The 20,677-nt window shown below is 47.5% G+C and overlaps 1 protein-coding gene across 11 annotated transcripts in view; it reads right to left on the reverse strand.

The window, feature by feature from the left end:
- Positions 1-20,677, reverse strand: part of LOC135917323 (U11/U12 small nuclear ribonucleoprotein 35 kDa protein-like) — a 55,697-nt gene that overhangs the window by 12,556 nt on the left and 22,464 nt on the right. For 2 of the 11 annotated variants that reach the window (XM_065450899.1, XM_065450898.1), the window contains exon 2: positions 7,908-7,980. The exons of 2 other annotated variants lie outside the window; for them this stretch is intronic. Coding sequence is in view for 6 of the 9 variants with exons in the window: in XM_065450905.1 (XP_065306977.1) it covers positions 7,908-7,980; positions 10,073-10,169 (170 nt within the window). In the remaining 3 variants the exon portion in view is untranslated. 7 more of the 11 variants (XM_065450905.1, XM_065450906.1, XM_065450895.1 and 4 more) reach the window with 7 other exon arrangements.

Below are 20,677 nucleotides of genomic sequence, written 5' to 3' on the forward strand. Positions count from 1 at the left end.
GCACGGTAGTAGTTATGCGGTTATGCACGCTAGGCCGCGAAGCGACATATCGCTTCGATAACATGCTTTTGTTTTGATGTGTAAGCAGAAGATGCCGTTTTGCCATTCAGCATAGTGAGTTGTCAGTTGATTTGCTCGAAAGAAATTTAGGAGCTACTATAGCAACAACGCCCGTTCCAGCATTGGAGCACAGCTAACGCCTCCAGTTTGCTTTTCGTCACTGCCCGCCGCTAAATTCCGTTACAATTGGTTGAATCCGTTTCTAAGTCGAGCAGTTACACCAACACTATAATGACTTCGCTCAAAATGCAGTATCGCTAAATTTCGAAAACCTGACGAAAGAAACGCAACTTTGTCTGGTTGGTTGTTTATACGTATACGTTCTCGACGTTTCACCAGGGTTTTGTGACTCCCTAAAGGCAGCGGGTGTCTGCTGTGTTCCCAAACCCGAGCCCTATTGGCCTCGAGCTCCACCACTGGAAAAGCTGGCGCCACCGTCGGCGTGACGTGCTAGGAGGGATCACGTGGACATAGCGGCCGCGTCGGCTGCTTCGGGCGCGCCGAAGCGAGCTGAAAACGAGAGTTTAAATTCCCTCGTATGCTGCGGTCCTCATTTATTGGCGAGATTTTCCCGCTTCGAGTGTTTCCTTTACAACGCTTGAAAGCACTACAATAGGTAGTGGCTGCCTTTGAAGGCGCACAACATGGTAGGCTACTGCTCGGTGCCGGAATGCCGGACGCACGCAACGGAGCACGGTGTCAGCCTTATTCACACGTAGCCGCAGGACAAGAAGCTGTGTGAAGCTTGGCTCGCGAAACATAAAACCGGCAAACAGACATCGGCTACAACTCGGGTATGCAGCAAGTACAGACGCGAGGAAGATTTCTGCAGCGGCGCCCGGTCTGCGATCTTCTGAAAACACGCACTTGGACGCTCGCCCGAGTCCGCTGCCCGACTAATGTCATGACGGTTTGGTCTGTGAACTTGTCGATGCTACAGATACTGGCAAGTTCAGTGGAGTGGAAAGGCAGCGGTAAGAAGCACATTTAAATAAAGCATGGCATATGGTGATGTTTGTGTTATGAATTAATGCACTGGATTACAAAAAAGGAGCAGCGGGGAATTGCACGCTGAGAACACCGATAAACATACAGTGCGACGCAACTCGAGAAATAGTATGGAAATGTCAAAGAATTTAGAAAAAAAAAAGATTGAATCGTCGCGACGGCACATCACAGTCGCCGTAGGCGTCGAAGTCTCTACAATGAAATTATTTTTGAACAACTCTGATAGCGCCCACGCAACAATGGTTGCTTGTATACTGTGAAATGCTCATATTCTGCGCCTAAAGCTCACGGCACAGTGCGAAAGTGCGAGCGCGGAGAAAGCGAAACAGTGCGCGGACAAGCATGCAGACGTGCAGTCGGTCGCTGCGAATCTGCGCGATCGCTGCATTGAGGCTTCATTCTATTACGCTCCATTTAGTTATACAAGCACTATAAGAACATATTTCAGATAGTTTGCTCTCAGCGTTTACCTACCTTTCACGCAAGAAGCCGGTTCGGGAGACTCCATCGCGGCGACCGCGCGCAGTGGCGTTCACTGTACGTATTCGGTGAAGAGATAGCGTCTGTAAACGATTGTGTGCTTTCAGTTTGCCCAAGATTATTATTTAAACAGTAAGAAACTTCTCTCGTTTCGAAAGTACTTACAGAAATGTCAGGGAGAGCTCGCGCGTGTGGTTTTCAGTGAGCGCTGACAGCAAAACCTATGAGGAGCGTGCCACGTGATCCCTCATACTACGCCAGTGAGGCGCTTCCGATAGATGGCGACTCCGTAACTCCTCGCCGCCAATACTTCGAACACTGCGTATACTGCGAGCACAAACACGCGCCAGTCGTCGGACACAAGTGACCTTATCACACGGATCGGCGAAATAAAGAGGAGGGTGCATCCGACTCGCAACTGGAACTCTCATTTACTTTTATCCCAAGAGACACTAACCAGGTAACTTTATAGTTTTTAGCCTCATTCTATCGAAACACAAATGCGTGCTTAGATTCTGAAAGGACGACAGCCATTGCTGTCTGCATATTTTTGAAATGCTATATGTATTACACAGGAGCACGAGTCGCCATCGAGGTAAAAAACTGTCAAGTATCGTACTTGTAGTTGCAGGGGCATACCAACTATCTTTCGAGGGGGGGGAGGGCAAAACCATAGTTTAAAAATATGCGAATGCGACGTAGCTGGACAGAGGCAAGATAATGTCGTTTGCCGACGCTTGGGGATACTCAAATTATAGTTTTAATTCCTCATAATTAGATAAATAGCCTTAATTAATCAGCTTATCAAATGACAAGTGTCAATTAAGATATTACAGAGCGACACGAAAAACTCCCGATAAACCTTTCTGTTGCTCAATACGTGCTACATAAGAGTGTTACGTAAAGGAGGGGCTTTATGGAGTGTTGGCCTCCAGCGCCACTCATGGCCATGACGGCGGATGTGGAAACTTCTCCCGACCGACGGCGTGACGTAGTACAACTTTTTAGCAGCAAGGCTGTTGAGTACGTCCACGTATGCTACCTGCAGGAGTTGAGGTCCTCGCTATGCAATGAGCGAACGAAAGGGTAACAGAGCGGCCCGACTTTTTGTTTGTACATTTAGTTCAAGATAATTAAGCTAACGCCACAAAAAGACATGTACTGCTTACTAACACTGCACTCTACTCACACTATTTCGCTTATTAAGGCGAAGCTTTGTTTGCAACTCTTCCTTCGGCTTTTCCACTGCTGCTGCTGTTGACCGCGTCGGGGAATGGTTCAGAGCGTGTGCATATTTGACAGGAGCGCGGCAGAGAGGAAAAGCGACGCGAAAAACTCGTTTGGACCTTTGAACCGCATGAATGTGCACAATGCCATCTGGAGCTCCCTGGACGTCGTCACATTAGTCTCTTGACAGCTATAATTATCTGTTACCCCCGCAAAACCGTCGCAGAAATTGCAGCGCTTACCTTTCTACTAACGTCCAAATACAGAGGAAAGTCGCATTAAAGCGCACCATAGGGTCTAGGCGACACTATGGAAGCAGTCATACGTCAAACCACCATTTTTGTGCCCGCCGCGGTAGCTTTGCGGCTATGGCATTGCTCGAGGTCGCGGGCTTGATTCCAACCGTGGCAGCTGCATTTCGACGGGGGCGAAAGAAATATATAAAAAAACCGAACGTGCACTTAGATTTGAGGATACGTTAATGAAAACCGGGGTGTTAAACTGGGGTGTCACGTCACTACGGCGTGCCTCATAATACGATCGTGAATTCGGCACATACAGCCCCGTGCTTCCAACTGAAGCTTAACACTTCTGCCACGATGCGATGTGCCATGTGAGGCAATGACGAGGCTCAATCCTCTCAGCGATTATGAACAATGGTGCACTACGACGCCTCAAGCAAACACGTCTCCCTGTGTGTTCTGTGTAATACACAAACAGCAGTGGTGCACGCAAGGCAACGTTTAATTTTAATTCGCCACTCTCGTATTGTACTAAACGCTAAAGAAGTTAAACATTGGCTGTCGACATCACCGCTAATTGTCGTTAATCAAAGCAAACAAAAAAGAAAGCTTCCCGCACATCGATTCCCATAGTGCGTGCGATCTGCAAGTCTTTTGTTCCCTCTCTTTTACGAGGGCTATTCAGTAGCACGCTGTTCAAGCTACTATTATACAAAGTATGTTAAAAACTAAAATCTGAAGTCTCACGTGACAGAACCACGATCCGATCACAAGCGCGCGCCTACAAGGTGCGGTTGACAGTTGAATGTATGCTAAATAACAATGAGTCACATTATCGTAGCTTCCAAAGTGGAAATATAAAGCAAATGGGGCGATTTTGACAGCCCTGCAACGGTTCGAGAAGGGAGGGGGGGAGGGGGGGGGGGCGTGTAGTCCAATGAGGCGCCGCCACTTATGCCGCGCCAGCGGAGCAGAGACCGCGCAAGGCTATTCGCGAAGCCTCGAGACAAGCAAGGCTGTTCGATACTGAATTTAGCACCGCGGACGCGGAGGGTCTCCGACGGCCGGGGCAGACACCGCTATCACAAGTAGCTGCTTCCAATCGCGCTCGCCTTGAAACGACGCGCAGTTGTCGCGCGACAAGGGCGATGGACCGAAGCGATCGGTGCGTGTTGTGAAGAGGCGCTGCCGGAAGAAGGCTGAGGGGGACGCGACGAAGCAGGCTTAAAAGTGCACGGATATAATCAAGGCGGGAGGGTGGGCAAGCACGAACGGAAATAAACGTAGGCGGAGAAAGACACAGAGAAGGAAGGAATTAAATTAAGGGCAATTTAAAAATAGATATAGCCAGCTATAGACAGATAAACACGGCTAGACAGACGGAAGACGGAAATAGTGCGAGTAGAAAAATGCCTGAGAAACCGTGGCGTGAGTGAGGCAATCCGAAAGGTAACAGAGACATGACGGGAGCGTATTACCAACCGATTATGATCCAGTACTATGCTCCTTCTTGAATGACCGCCGTAGCTAGTGGAATCAATCAATCAATCAATCAATCAATCAATCAATCAATCAATCAATCAATCAATCAATCAATCAATCAATCAATCAATCAATCAATCAATCAATCAATCAATCAATCAATCAATCAAAGCTGTCTTGTTCCTGCCTCCATCTGTCAACGCTTGCCGAATACTTTGCGATCTTGCAACGTATGACGGCCCTTAGCACGAATTAAGCCCAGCTAAGCCGGTGCTGTCTCGTGTTCATACGTTGTCTTACCAGGGAATCGGCTTGTTACCTCTAAAATGTACCAATTGTCAAGGAAATATACGAGATAACTGCACTGAAGCAAATCGAACTGTGTTTCTTGCTAGGTTACTTACGTGCCACTCCAAAAGCATGTCACAGTTGCCGCGGGACGATGAAAACGAGCTGATGAATAATGAGCGAACATGGGTAAGCCTCAATCCGGTCGAGCCAACGTTTTGAAATGGGAGTGGAAACAAGTGTTCCTTTGTTTTCTTTCTTTAATTATTTTTTTCATCTTAACCATTGCGGTTAAGATGAAGCTCTACCGCAGCATCTAAAAAACCAAAGCAAAATAAAAAAGCACTTGTTCCATTACGTGTCAAGATTTGAAAAAAGAAATCTAATCGAAAGCGTCAAAGAGCTTCTTCCAAGGAACACCGTAGATGAAACTTCGTGTTATGGTTATGAACCCGAAACCAAGCAAGTACCGAGCCAGTTGAAGACGCCTTCGTCACTAGGACGAACAATAAATAAATAAATGCGACGAGGGCGTTCGCGTGAACACGATGATCTTCGACTCCCCTTTCTTCTTCGGCGTTTGTGAAATCGTACAGCAAGAATTCGTTCCTCCTTGTCACACTGTCCAGCAGTAGCTTTACTTGGGCGTAGTAAGGCGATTAAGGAACAGCGTGCGAAAGAAGGATGATATGCGATGGAAACGCTAAAAATTATGGTACGCGGGTGATTGGTTTCTCCTTCGCGACAGCGACGCAGCTCACACTGTTTTGGACTATGACGCGGCATTTAGCCTCCCTAGGATGGGCATTCTCCATGCACCATATTCGCCGGACCGAGCTCCCTTTTATACATATATTTTAAAAAGGAAATTCAATAAAGAAAAGAGATTGATCACTATGCACGAGCCGAAGGCAACTTCGCAGGGGGAAAACTAGAAAGCTTTAAGCTCGAGGAATTGCATCGATCAGTGGGAGTTGCATAGAACAGTGGGAGAAGATGTTGGACAAGTGCATCGACTCCGTTCGACATTATCTTAAATAAGACCAAGTGCCTTGCATTCTGACCGAAAATATATTTTTGTTCTTTTGAATATAGTCCGTTTTGCTTCTGGAGGTGAGGGGGGGGAGGGTTCAACCTCGTATGTTGATTCCATAAGGTAGCTCTTCGTTTCGATGTAGACTTTACAATGATACATGATATGGGCCAATTCAATTCTTGAGATTATATTTTCTATGTTCCTGTAAGTTTGGCCGATTGAAGTTCGCGCTAGCTACTAGCATTCTTTCATACATCCTAAAATAAATATTAAGCTCGAAACGCAGGATTATTTTGCCTGCGTCAATATTTCCACGAAGGTCGGTCACACTTCAATACGTCCGCTCATGCACAAAGCTCTTGCTTGCACCGACTGAAAATAATAAAATAAAAATAAATACAGAAGTAGCCTTGAACTTTAGGTGCGGTAACTGGAGCTTTTTATGAAATCTAGATCGAGTACAGCGGCTATCAATGCGCTTTTCTTTCTCTTATGCACTGCTTATTACAAATTGTGATACGTTCGTGTAATATTTCTGTTTTCATAACGCCACGACTGAATGACTTCGGACACTCTATTGAATTATCTGCTCTAAATAATTGCAAAACGACAAAATAGAATTGTTTTTTTTAATACCAGGTTAATCAATTAGACGAAGTATCTTGAAAACGTAAAAGAAGAAACAATTCGCACGATGGAATGTATCAGAGTTAGAGTTGACAAAGCGTCGCAGGTGAAACGGCTATAATTTATATAAATTACCATATAAGAGAGAGAGAGAGAGAGAGAGAGACTATTTTGTGAGTCAGAAGCACTCCAACTGGAACTAAAAAAACTACATTTGTGCACATGTTGTTGCTTACAGGGGCATGTACAGTAAAGAGCTAATTTACATTGAAGCTCTTGCGCATTCCCACACAATCCTCAGCAATCTCATGCGAAGCTTATGTAATGCTACGTGGTCATGTATAGCAAGTTAGGATCGCAACGCTACATTACGCAGCAAGATTAAGGTTTCGTGGCCGCTCTTTTCGGGTGTTCCTATAAAGTATTTTGCTAAATACTTTTCAGCAGCTTTGAGGCAGGAGGAAATTATTTAGCACAGAGTTTCGCCGCGAGCATGAAGGTGTCGCTGGCGCGGAGAATGAAACAACAACAACAAATAAACAAACAAACAAACAAACATGTACAGAAGCTACTCGCTATGAACGAATAGCTCATATAACGGAGTAAGACCTCTAACATGGCAACTGTGTTCGGTAAAACCAACCGCGGCCGCAATACACGCAAATGAAAAAGTCCGGTAAAGCGTGCTCTGTTGCAGAGCAATACTGCGCAAGGTGAAGAAAGCTTTACAGTGAACGTCACAAGCAGCATATCTTTTAATAACCTTTTCATCGTTTTTTTTTTTTCATGTAGTGAAAGCTGAATCCAGATAAAATTGATCGAACAGAGGAAAGTATCGTGTATAACAGCGACGTCAAAGAATTCTCTCTCTAAGTTCTTCTTTGGGGCTTAATAGCGCAAAATTGTCCTGAATGTACACTATCACTCATGTTGCTTCCTTCCGCCGTTCGAGCATGTCCTGTTGACACGTGTTTAACGTTATTGCTACTTTAGCGTTCTATAAGTGCAGCTGCCGTGGGATCGTAGTAATTTCCGAAATGTACGGCGCCGTCATCGTCATCGGCGTCTGTTGTAAAACGACTCCCGCGTTTTCCTAGGATAATACCGTTGTGGTTTCCACCACCATAAGGGATGATAGAATATATCTTGTGGCCGCTGATCATCAAACACGTTTAGAAGTTTAGAAGGAGAGAGAGGAAAAATAAATCAAGGCAATAAAGAGAGCTTCGGAATAACTCCCCCCCCCCCCCAAAAAAAATAAATATCTATTCTACATCTATAAAAAAAATGGGCTCCCATTGTTACACACTTACCTGTGTCTGCCGGAGAAAACACCCGTGCTACGAGCAGCGTGCATTGAAGGATGTCTCACATGTCGCTAGCATTTAATCACCGCACATGTCATTAGATGGTAGGCTTAAAGATTGTATGCCACAGGCGTACTTCGGTCGACGGACCTGGTTTGCGACACACGAGCACAAGATTCTGCAAGCGTCGATAGCAGCAGGAGGATCGTCCGGGTGAGGTACACTGCACGTGAAAATAGAGTCGGTATGTATTATAGCACGCAGGTATGCCCACCCCGCTGCCGGGAAATGTTTCGTAACAGTGTGTATGGAACAGTTCCCATAACTGCCCGCGTTGAGAACGTAAAGATTACCTTGGTCTGAGAACATGTACCGCTTTTGCTCAAGTACACGACATAAACCGAGAAAGCAGGACCATCATCAGAGTTCTCAAAAGCAGTGTAGATTTCTCGCATCAAGAAATGCTGCTTCCTTAAGAAATATTGTAAGCTGAAATAACTTAATAAGAAGGAATGAATTAATAGTAATGTTAGTAAGGAGTGTAATAAGTTTAGCCCCGATAGTACGTAGCGTGCACTGACTCACGAATAGAGACTCGCGTTCACTTTGACCCTTCCACCACATAATCGGGCAAAATGCCCCATTTTCGAATAAAGATACTGCGCTGCAAGTTATGCCAGTGAAACAGATAAGTCATGATTGGGCCTTCTCCCTAACTTGAATGAATTTTCTCACAGTGCATTCGTCTGCACTTCAAAGTCGAGATTCTGGCGAAACATCGCCATGGTCTTGAAGAATCACGAACAAAACGACAGAGACACCGAGCAGGACGAAGAAGCTATCGAAAGCTTAATGTTTCGGCCTCCCACAAGGCAGTCTTGTACGCATTCTTCTGAACCACGTTTCTGTGTGGGTTACGAAGCAACAAGTTCTAAGGTTAAAAACTTCATTTTTAAAAAAAAAATCTCGGTCGGCTTCTGTCCTGTTTCCTTCGTCTGCGCACTTTTGCGAGTTTCAGGCACGGCGAGACTAGCAGAGCGGCTTCTGCTGCTAAGTATCAAATTACGGTCGCGACGCGGCTGCTTAACATATCACTTCCCTCCCCCGCCCAAAGAGCAGCGCGGAAACACCCGCGGTTCACCTATCAGGCGAGGAAAGCTCGTCGTTCGCACGCGGGACGAGCGTATAGCGGGAAGGGGGGCGACACGCTCAATCACTCGAAAACAAAGTGGGTTAGCAGCGGCGGCAGCAGCAGCAGCTGCGGCATGAGCGAGGGTGAGCGCGGTTGACAAGCGCGGAACAGCAAGAACCAGACAGCGGCCGCCACCCAAAATCCGAGACGCCTTCGACGTTCTCAGAAGAGCGGAGAGGGATGTCGCCGTCCCCGAAAGTTTCTTCAAAGAACAAGGAAACAAGAAGAGGGAGACACCTTCCGAAAAAGAAAAAGTGCGAATGGAAAGAAAGAAAAAGAAAAAAGGAGATTGGAAGAAAGGAGGTCGAGGATGGCGAAGGGCACTGTCCCAAACCCTCGTGGTACCGTTGCCGTACGTCCGCTCCGTGAAGTTCCAAAACAACGCGCAGCCTCCAGTCGGCGGCCTTTCTGCGCTGGCGCGGATTCCAAGCCAAGACTTTGACGAATCAACGTGGATACTCCCATCGACAGTTCCGACAAACGGCGTAAGAGTGTGACACAGAATCAACAACCGCGATTGCCAACAGCTTCTCGTTATGTATGCTGTGGGAGGCTGCGTGCCGAACTGTACACTTTTGAGCGAATGCCCCCTTCTTCAGGTTACGAAGTGTCTGAATCTGAACCATTTGTTTTCGTGATTGCAATGACTTTCGAGTTGAAACAAAGGTCTGCGTTCATTTTTTTAGGTATCCCAACCATCAATTTGGTTAGAAGTTTTTACCAACTTTGCCTGGGGCCATTCGGTACTTTTCTTGTTGCTGTGGTGCCTGCACATAAACATGTAAAGAAAGAAAGAAAGAAAGAAAGAAAGAAAGAAAGAAAGAAAGAAAGAAAGAAAGAAAGAAAGAAACGAAGGAAGGCAAAGCTCCATATTAAATAAATAAAAATTCTACAACACTGACTTCCGGTTATCCCATATATCGTACGCGATCGCATTAAAAACCATATCTTCACGCACTTTCTTTGATAGAACTTGGGTCAAGCGCTGCTCCGCCATCGTTGATGGTGCTGAGTGAGTCTTAAGAGTGGAGCACGAACACCAAGCGTATCAACAGCATATATAGACAGCATCAACATCATCGACACAGCAACGCATCCGCTCTCACAAGTTACGGATACGTACGAAGCAAGGCGGTCGCTAACTGCAGTGACCCTCCTTCGACGGTCGCTGCAGTTTCAGTGCGGGCGAACGACCAACCAACATCAACGACGCAAGTCATCAGCGGGCTCAGGCATCAACGACATCTCGCAGAATCGACGACAAAAAACGCCACGCAGGGCGGAGAGGCGCGCGCGTTTGTTCGGGCGAGCGCTTCCGTTCCGCGGTGGTTCCTGCCAAAAAGTCGGTCGGGCCGCGGCGGCTGCGAGATAATTTTAAATCCATGGAGGTCATCCCTTTCCCCCCGCCCCACCTCGTCCCACTCCTCTTGCAAACGCGCACCCTTCTCTCTCGAGCCCGAGCGTGCGCACCGGGCCGTTTTCCTCCGATGCGCTGCTCCTTCGCCCCGGACGGTGGTTCTCTTCCTCCGGGGGCTAACATTGGGCTCCTTTCCCGCAGCCGTGGTCGACTTCTTCTTCTTCTTCACCGCTCGACACAGGAGCCGTGGCACCACAGGCTTCTGACTGAAAACTTTCCCTCTACTATCAACCGTCGGGCCCAGGGCCGAAGCACCGGACCCCAGATGCGAGAGGAAAGGCACCGAAGAACGCTCGCGAGAGAGACGAAATAGAGAGGCCCCCGATGGGCCCTTTCGGAACGCTGTCCAACGGAACACCCAGTCGCGCTAAGCCTCGTGAGTGTCGACCGGAGACCACAGGCGTCGAGTGCTTGGGACGTCAAAGAAGTGGAGTGCTTGAAGTGACCGGACTGTTCTGATTCGATGTCGGCGAAGTGGTCGTTACAGTGCGCTCCCGACGTGGGATCGGGATGCTGCTGCCTCCGCTGACGACGCGGAATGACGGATTCGTGACGCGACAGCTTCGACGGACGGTGAGTGCGCGACAGCGGGGAGGTGTCCTTGTCGTCGTGGATGTTGTCGATTCGCATCTCCTCCTGGTCGGGCCCGAAGAAGAACGGCGCTGTGCCCGTTGTGTTTGCTGTCGTGCTCGCTCGTCGCTGACGTCTCGCCTGCCTGTTCTTGTTCTTGTTCTTCGCCTCGTCCCGGCGGAGTGAGCTGTCGCCGTGGGCTTGCGCTTGACCTGGCTGCTCGCTGTTCCAGTTTTTTGTTCGACGGGACGCGCGCGCGAGAGGCGGCGGCGGCGTCGATCTCGGAGAGAGGAATAAACGCCGTTGTCAACCGGCTGTCAACCTGAGGTGAGTGGATGTCTTGTCTTGTCTTGTGGCCTTGAGAGTGGCGCGTACCCACTATGGGGGATTGGCCAAGAAGCAGGCGGTTTTCCGTATGGTTAGAAGTAGAGACAAACTAGATTTGTATAGTGGAGCGTGGGACGATAGTACTGTAAATTAGAAGTTTAATTAATGTCGCGCTGCTCGGAACTTTCTCCTCTTTGTCGTTTGTTTCGTGCACGTGTCGCGCGACGGCGGTGGCCGATGCGAACCCAGGGAGCCTGTCAGACGTGCGATCAGCTGCGGGCGAAAAACCTCTGCAAAATATAACCATTGGACTTGACTCTCTTTTTCGGAGCAGAACTGAAGAAACTTCAAAGCCAAAATAAATCAAATTACAGTGTTTAATGTCGTGGGGTATAGGGGACGCCGTAGTGCAAGAAGGGAGGGGAGGGGGGGGGGGGGGTGTTACAGAATAGTTTCGACTACCTGTGGTTCTCCAACGGGCATGTAAATCTATATACACAAGCGTTTTATTTTTCCTTCTGGCGTCAACGGAATGCAGCCGTCATGGCTTGGAATCGAGCCCGCAACCTCGTGCGGAGTAACAGAACGCCATACCCACTGATCCACCGCGGAAGGTAACTGCGTAGGGAAAGTTGAACGAGTCAGCATGTATTCATGATGGCATCCATAAACGCAAAGCAACACGGACTCAATAAGGACACGGGGTGATATAGGGCGCCGTCTATACCGGATAAGCTTTACAGACTCGTGTACGTAAGCTATACTTCACCGTCTGTGAATGCAGGTTGATGGATAGTCAGCGCCTTACCACGTTCCCTATCCATGTCGCGTTTTTGTCTCAGTAGTACATTGACACTATACATGACCACGTGGCGCCTCACAGATTGAGTGACGTCACCCATACATACAGTTTTATACTGTTCATGCTTCCCTTCTTTCTGTCTCGTCTTTCATAACCATTTTCTCTTTCCACAGTACAGGGTAGCCAACCGTAGAGACCCTGTGGTTAACCACCTGGTCTTTGCTTTTGTCTCTCTCTCTTTATACTTTGCGCTCTTCTACCTTCATGAACGATGGGAGCAGGTGAGGCTAAATATTCTTGGATTCTGAACTGTGGGGATGCCATGCTCAGTTTCGCCTCTCCAGGGCTCCAGCTTTCAAAAGTAGACCGGTGATATATGCTTACACCAGGTGTGATGATTCCAGAGCTTTGACGTAGGATCAGTACAACTTTTCGCGTTACGATGCCTCCATTGCGCTCCACATAACTGGAACCAAGCTTATTTAAATAAATGTTGCATACATCAGATATGATTGCGACCACTCGTACATTGTTTGCACCCGTCTTGCCTTAATCAGACTATTCTTGAAGCGCACTTATCTTTCTTCAGATTCCGGAAAGAAAGATCGCATCATGGACCCAACTTCATTTTGCATAATTTTGCCTAGTTTAACCAAACTGATTAGCTAACTAATGAAAAATCTAAAAGAAAGTAGTTTAAGCAGTTGAAAACGACTGCGAACAGTATGCCACTGATCTCTTTCAGCGAAGTTGGACAGATCTTTTTAAAAATATTTCTTTCACGTTGCGTGAAGCGCCGGCCAGTCCATTCATTTCGACATCTGGCTTGCGTCAGTTGTAACCTCTTGCTGCTGTGTTTTTCTGGGAGAGCCCGGATTGCGGGACGGAAAGAAACGATCGTTACTCCCACTCCACCATTTGTCATCGGTTAGTTTCTTGCTTACACCCTTAGGAGTTATTTTCTCAGTATATTCTTTTTCACCAGCACAGAGTATCTACCCGGCAACTCTCCCCTATCAACCTGTCTTTGCTTCCCCTTTAAGTTAGCCCGCTTTCTTATTGAGTGCGCTTAAGAAGAGGTTGGTGCCTGTGTGCGGTGCTGTCTATATACGCATCTTCTCTGACATGGTAGTCGGCGTTCTTAAACAACCATTAGTAAAAACAAGAAAAAAAAAACGAAAAACACCGACACCGCTTCTTAAAGTTCGCGTGCACAAAATGCAAATGTTCACACAACATAAATGTAAAAAAAAATGGAAACATTGTTGGGCAGTTGTCAAATTTGGTCTCTCTCGAGTTCCCATATTTATATCAAAATACTATTTAACATGCTGGGAAAACAGGGGGAAGGCGGAAGATGGAAATTCAACACGATGAGCAAAACTAGAACGAGGTGAACGGTGGGGCCGGCGTTTCGACAAGTGGACTTGCCTTGAACACAACGTCGGCTCCTGCTTTCACCTTGTTCCTGTTTTGCTCATCGTCTTTAACATGCTGCATTACAAAAGGCAGCTCTTGCCGATGTGTGTCCCGTCTGCTAACACTCTTTTCAAAACAGTTGATTCGCTCATTCCCTCCCCCCCCCCCCCTTTGCTCTCATGCGTCGACTGCCAGTGAAGTTGCTCGCCTAGAATGTTCCGCTTTGAAACGATCTCGCTCTTTGGTCGCGCCAGTGTTGCGCTTTCGGCACGCGGTACGTGAGGACCAATTAACGTCATCGTCGCTTTCCTGTCAACAGAGGATGCGCGTGCGCCATTCGCACCCGTTCCAGCTAAAGCATTCTGTGGTTCCTAAGGGCACTGCAATAGAGATTAATGGTTAATTTATTGGACAATATTCTCACCTTCGAACAGCACACAGCGAGCGAATGATATGACACCCCCCCCCCCACACACAAATATATATATATATATATATATATATATATATATATATATATATATATATTGAATTAAGGAAATGATAAATAAATGGAAATGTGAGTAGATGAAAATGATCACAACTTCCATTTATATTACTCTCAATTACATTGCTATCACTCGAATGAAACGTGAGGACGTGCGGCACTGTTTCTTTCAAACATACAAAAAACATCTGTGCTTTTTCGCAGATTATTTCAGAGAGTGAGTGAAACCATTCAAGCCTAGTCATTACACGTGTTTACTTCCTCAGATCATGAGTTTATCTTGGTAGGCTGTCTCGGTTTGGGACTATTGCGCATATAACGCAACGACAATGGACAAATGACGAGATGAACAATGGACAAGCTTGTCCTTCTAGCTCAGAGTGAGCGCTGGTCCATCTCGTTTCTCGCCCAGTTTTTGTGTGCGCTGCAATCATACGCAGTCAGCCGCAGATATCTGCAGTTTCTACTGAATGATTTCATTCTTTTTGTTGAGTTGCGTTTCCCCAGTCTCTCCAAAGAATTCTTCGGCAATACTAAATATTTCGTAGAAGGTAATCTGGTCGAAAGAGTCAACTCTTCCCGAAATTAAATTAAACTGTTCATTATTGCTTTTAGTGCACAAGTTACCGTTGCGAAATTGATGTTGATCAGTGCTCGATGCATATTCACTTATTCCGTGCCCTCAGACAACGGCCAGTTTCGAGGTATTCGTTCATAACTTGCGCCACGAGTTACGTCAGAGTGCCACGTCGCTTTGTTTCACGGTGTATGGTGAGGGTTACCTGGAAAAATAAGTTAATAAGTAGTATTCACTCGAAAGTTTGCTGACCGATATCTCGAAACTGGTTCTAGCATCGGTGTCTGCACTCATGTCTGGCGAAGTGACTGGATTCGGTTGATTCCAGCGCATTCTTCAAACAAATTGTTTGGGAAGGTATAAATGAATGTTAGTCAATGAAAGAGGCGATCAACGACAATCGTCATCAGCAGGCATCATAAATCACATATAAACGATTAAAAACTTTTTCACGGCCGCAATTAGTGCGTCGCTGAGAAAATAACCTCTCCACTACTACTTCACTGTTTCTTAGGATTCAAGTATTCACAGAAGCATTTAGTATTATCACATATTAAAAGATATCTTTTTTATAGCATTTTACTGAAAAGTTCGAAAAGTGCGTCTGTTACCGCGTTCACAAAGTTTCTGGGTTAGGAAAACGTGATGATAAGTCGTACTTCATGTTACGCTTGTTCATGCCTGAGAAAGGAAGCATCACTAAACATCACGAAATTACCATGCCAGGCTCTCTCTGCGCCATAACTATGTCCAGAGGTATGAGTGCTTAGTTGTGGGGAACGTAAAGTTTAACAGCCAAAAAAGCGCCCTTACTTCGGACTTTCTTGACAGACGTCGAACGCAGTTAGGATGCCTGAAAAGCGCCGAAAGACTGGCCCCCTCTCGGATGGTTGCCAAGATATGGTAATAACCTCGTACGTGCGTTTCTGCCACGCTGACACGCTGCCAAGGCCGAATTTAAGCTCACAGTTGGCGAGATTGAATCACTGTCGAGGTTGAGGCACAACCGTAAGCTTTGTGATCTTCATCACGAGGCCCGCGTTCCGCTATGGGAATTGCTGCGCCCCTTTCCTTGATGCGTGGGAGAACGGAGAGATGACGTCAATTTTGGAACTGAGCGGACCCCTCGTACGTTGTGTCAGTGGGTCTCCGGCGCGATGACAAGTAAATGTGGCCGTGGCCACTTCCCTTCTAAAAAAAAAAAAAAAAAAAAAAAAACGTTGCTCGCATGCGTTTCATGATCGAATGCCCGTCGTGACTTGGTTGTTAAGTTACTGCATTCCTGTAAAAGGCCTTCTTCTAGGATTCTACAGGACAGAACGGACAAATATGCGTCGAGATGGATGTGTTCGGGGGCCAGCTATAGAAAACGACTGTGGTCCATCGAAACACGTTGGGAAGTAGATTTTCCGGACCTTAGGGGCTCAGGCCGAAACGGTTTTGCGTATTGTATCTGTATCTTCTTCGCAATCTTCATACATTACAGTGATTCTCCATAAATAAGTTTTCTCAGAACTCCTCACCGCGTGCTCTCACTACCACGGTTATCAGAACACAGAGCACGACCCTTGAGTTCGCTTCCACATTCAACATTTTTGCAGGACGTTTCCTGACCTCGCAAATCTGACTCTACTTCTTAAAAGAATGATTAACTCTCCCTTAAAACCTAAAAAGAACACGCTGGAGTCCTCAGACACAGTTCATAAAGGCTCAATATGAACGATTCTACCAATAGGGGCGTTCCGGACATGGAACAAAATATTGTGCATATCTCTCTCTCTCTCTCTCTCTCTCTCTCTCTCTCTCTCTCTCTCTCTCTCTCTCTCTCTCTCTCTCTCTCTCTCTCTCTCTATCTCTCTCTCTCTCTCTCTCTCTCTCTCTCTTTCTCTCTATCTATCTATCTCTCTCTCTCTATGACACCTTGATTGCACCGAAAGACGGTAGCCTCGCTCTTCGTTCGTTATCCAGGGCAGTAACAAGAAGATTTCGTGGACAGTTCTGGAATGCTGGATACTACTTAGAAGAGTCGTAACTTGTCGCGTGCAATGTTCTGGGCGGACGGTGTATGATCTCTTTAGCCCCGGCTGGAACTTCCGACTTCGCAACCAATATACTGCGACCAGCAGTTATGATCAGGCATGAAATGGCGATCGGTTGTGTCGTTCCTCTGTAGGCTTTGGTGTGCATAGGCCTAGACAATACAAAGGAAGGCCTGCTTCATAGGAACGCGGAGACTTGCAGTGGTAAACTGGGGCCGAACGAGGGAAGCCTCAGCCTGGAGCCAACGTTTCGACGAAGTGACTTTGTCTTCGTTAGGGGTGAAGACAAAGGCAAGTTTTCTGTCAAAGAAAGATTCACTTGTCGAGACGTTGGCTCCATGCTGAGTTATTTTCTTCACCCACAGTTGATCTGTTCATCCACGGCAAATTAAAAAAAGGCACGGCCTGCAACGAGGCAGTTAACATTCTATTTCTTTTACATTTGTACTCATGTAAATTTCCCTCTCCCCCACTGCTTTATGTTGGTATCTCATATATAATGAAGCGTCTGCATTATTTTTCTTTATTTTTTTGCACCCATGACTAGACTGTATGGCTACGGGTCCAAACAGTGTTGGACACATTCCTACTGTGTTTTCAAGGATTAATAAACAATTTGAATTGAATTGAAACTGAGCGTAATGAGAATGATGACGCGACAACGGGCGACAGCTGCGGTGCACCGACGACTGCGATATGAGGACGACGACTCCAGCGAAGACGTAGCCATGACAAGGAGTACAATTCTTAATATTTCGTTGGGCTTGCACGAGGGCACCCATTACTTGGCATTACAGACAGGAGAGGGGTGGGTGACAAGTGGGCGGGGGGGGGGAGGGAGACGGAGATATCGGGGAGTCAGCCGCATCCCTCTCGCCTGCCTCCAGAGGCCGCACCTGTAGAGTCCGCTCTTTCACAACGGAGAAGAGACACCGCACGCAAGAACAGAGTCTCTGCGTTCGCAACCGAAACCTGGCTTATCAGACTTAGCGGCAGACTATCTCAATCAACGTACCGCGCACCGAGGCGGCTGCGAGAATGAATCAGAACTGCGAGAGAGCGTAACGACGGGAGAACAAGAATCCACAGGCATATAGAAGCGCAAGAGGAGGCGTACGACTACTTTGGCGGAACGGGGGAACGGGCCGCCCCAGACGGGCTGCCGTCGTCGTCAATCCTGGGAGCCGTCAGAGAGCGGCGGGCCGAGCAGATGTTTATTTCCAGGTCGAAGCATCCGCTGCACACGCAAGCCCGGGTTCAAGACGCGAGTGCCTGTATACGCCGAGCCGGCTGGCCGGCCGTTCTTGTTTGCCTGCTTGCGAGATGTACGTACGTGCACCCGCAAGGGGGGGTGGGGGGGGCGCAAGCTGCCCCGTGTTCGTCCCTCTGCGTAAACAAACTTACTCGGCACGGCGTGCCTGCTTTCCGAGACGGCGTGGGACGCGGAGCGAGCCACGGGTCCGCCGTACGGGCAGGGTCAGGCGCTCGCTAGAATGAGAGTCTTGTGTTTGTCGCTATAGGTCGAACTGAATGGCCACATGCTCCACCACCCGACGTATACATGCCTCTGGATACGCTGCGACGCCAGCGCTTGTTTCGCGCGAAGCACCGTATCCGTGTGCCGTATTTACCGGCATACAAGCCGGCGGTTTTTTGGAATACGAAAGGGAACAGGCGAATTGGTTTTAAAAACGCCGCACCGGTTAAATACGCTCAACGTGCGGCGTAAAAGTGTTCCATGAGAGTAAATATTCGGCAGGAGAACTACTGGGCATACACTAACGTATTCACGAATTCGGTGTCCCTATTATATTGCTTAAAGTCGCATCTGTAAGGGACAACGGAGACAGCTACACAGAAAGGAACACTGCGTCGCCTTGTATGTAGTCTTCTCTGCGGTTGACTTGGTTGCTTCCTCCCCGTAAGTCAATATTGTCACGTACTCATGTAGAGCCATGGCGAGTACTTAGAAGGTTAGCACTGCACACAGTTTATGGAGTCGGCCGCGCTGTCTGAAGAACGTTCGCCTCGTTCGTCTCCAGTCTGCGAAACTTTGTCAAGCTTTATTGTGTATGCGTGTCGCCGCGGACGTGCGTGTTGGTTGCGTGTTTATGAGATCACTGCATATTATGTCATACTTATCAAACAGCGCCTGGAGTATCACGCCAGGCAGTCAGCCGTGTTAGCACCTTCAGCTTTTCATTAAAACCCACGTCTCTCTTTCTCTGTGACGTGACAGCATAATTAAAAACGAGCAGCTCTGTCTCCAGGAGGCATCTCACCTCGTGAGTGTCTAGCAGAGGCAAGCGCAGCTGCTTATATACCGCCGCGACGCCGCGAGCGACGGCGCGAGTTGGAGCCCCGTTTCTCCTCTGTCGTGACGTCACGGTGTCACGTGGTATTGAAGGCGACACCGCCGCGCCTGAGGAGCTGGGTTGAGCTCTAGTAATATGCTTCGCATAAAAAAACATACTATTTTATATGTCGGGAGCTTACGCATGTGAAATTTTATGAGCTTTCCTATGTTAACTCGCGGGCGACCTTCTGTGGGAACGATAGGAAAGCTACGGAGGCAAAGCGAACACACCAGCGAGAACGCTTCTGAAAAATAGAGTTCCACATTTTCATCCGCGTTAGTTCAAGCTGGGGTAGAGAATACATAAGCGCCTCATTTACAACCGCTAAGTAAAACAAAACACACCACGGTGTGTTGAAGTTGACCCATTTTACCGCATTTCCCTCCCGCGGTCTTGGCTAACACGAAACCATCGCACGCGGAAGCAGCGTCGATTCTACGTCTGTTCCGAGAAACTCAAAGCGCTGCCAAAACGCTGCCGGACTACTTGGCGCAGTAACACATGTGCAGAAGCTCCGCCCCCATGCCTTTCCATTCATTGCCAGAGGCAGTTGTCCGCTTTGTGCATATAACAAAAAAAAAGAAGAATCATTTATATACGTATATATGACATCCACAATTGCATTGTGTTATACATTCGATGAGGAAGAGAGAAAGGAGGTGTAGACATGCCAGGAGGTTAACGGGAGGTAGCTCTAATTGGCTGCCTTGTACGGGGGAGAGTGTATGTTAGAGAAATAGAGGCGGTTGTTTCCGTTGAACGTCCCCATGCAACGCAGGGGTTATCAGGGTAGGCACAACTGTCGTCGCTGTCGAGGATTTCGGGTACATTTTGAACCATCTAGAGTTCACTAACGTGCACAGTAAAGCTCGCTACACGAGCGTTTTCGTAATCTTTTGCAGTATTAATTCATTTGCATGTCAGCAGACATTCTGTTGAAAGCGACAAAAAAGTTAATAAAGCACAAACTTGTCTCTATAGTGATTTTCATAAGGTTCAAATGAGCCCTGTTTCCACGCCAATTTTTAGAATGGAGCGTTTCCTCATCGAAAGAGCAGAACAGTTAATTTCGCTTACGTTATATCCTTGGCATCATCGCCTGCTAGCTTCAGATATGGCCGTTTATAAAAGTCTGAAACTTAACTCCAGCTCGCGTGCGTAGTTCTCGCATCTCATTAAGAAAGAGAGAAAAAGTCTAGACGTAGTTCATATTTTTTTGTATTGCGCAGTAACGGATGTGAAAGCAGCGCTCCCTTACGCGTAGTGCAGAAACCTTGATTAAGTGCCAAGAAAGCTTGGGCTTCCCCAGTGTAAGGCTGCTGACTTTCACCTGAGGACCGTAAACTCGGCTGCGCGTCTTCAACGCCCAATGCGCGTGCGAGCCCGCCAGGCTTGACATGTTGCGTTCGACTTGGGAAAGAGCCCGTGGCATGTTGCAAGATGCGTTGCCACGGGCGCAGTCATTGGCGCGTCGAACGGCAAGAGGCGCCAGTTGTTTTGATGACAGCGAGCCCTAAACTTCTCTCCTAGGGATCATATGCATTTATCTGTTTGTTTATCTTTGAGTACCCTAAAGATCCGTAGGGACATTAAAGAAGAGCGGAAGCGGGGGTAGCGGATGAAAGATCATCGATGTCACACTTGGTGTCATAGGCGGAGTGCAAATTAGCCAAACGTTTGAGGGTAAGTGGTACTGGTATGAACAAAAAAATACAAGATCCGACACAAACTTT

The sequence above is a fragment of the Dermacentor albipictus genome, chromosome 9 (genome assembly GCF_038994185.2).
Source record: "Dermacentor albipictus isolate Rhodes 1998 colony chromosome 9, USDA_Dalb.pri_finalv2, whole genome shotgun sequence".
Classification (NCBI taxonomy): Eukaryota; Metazoa; Arthropoda; class Arachnida; order Ixodida; family Ixodidae; genus Dermacentor; species Dermacentor albipictus.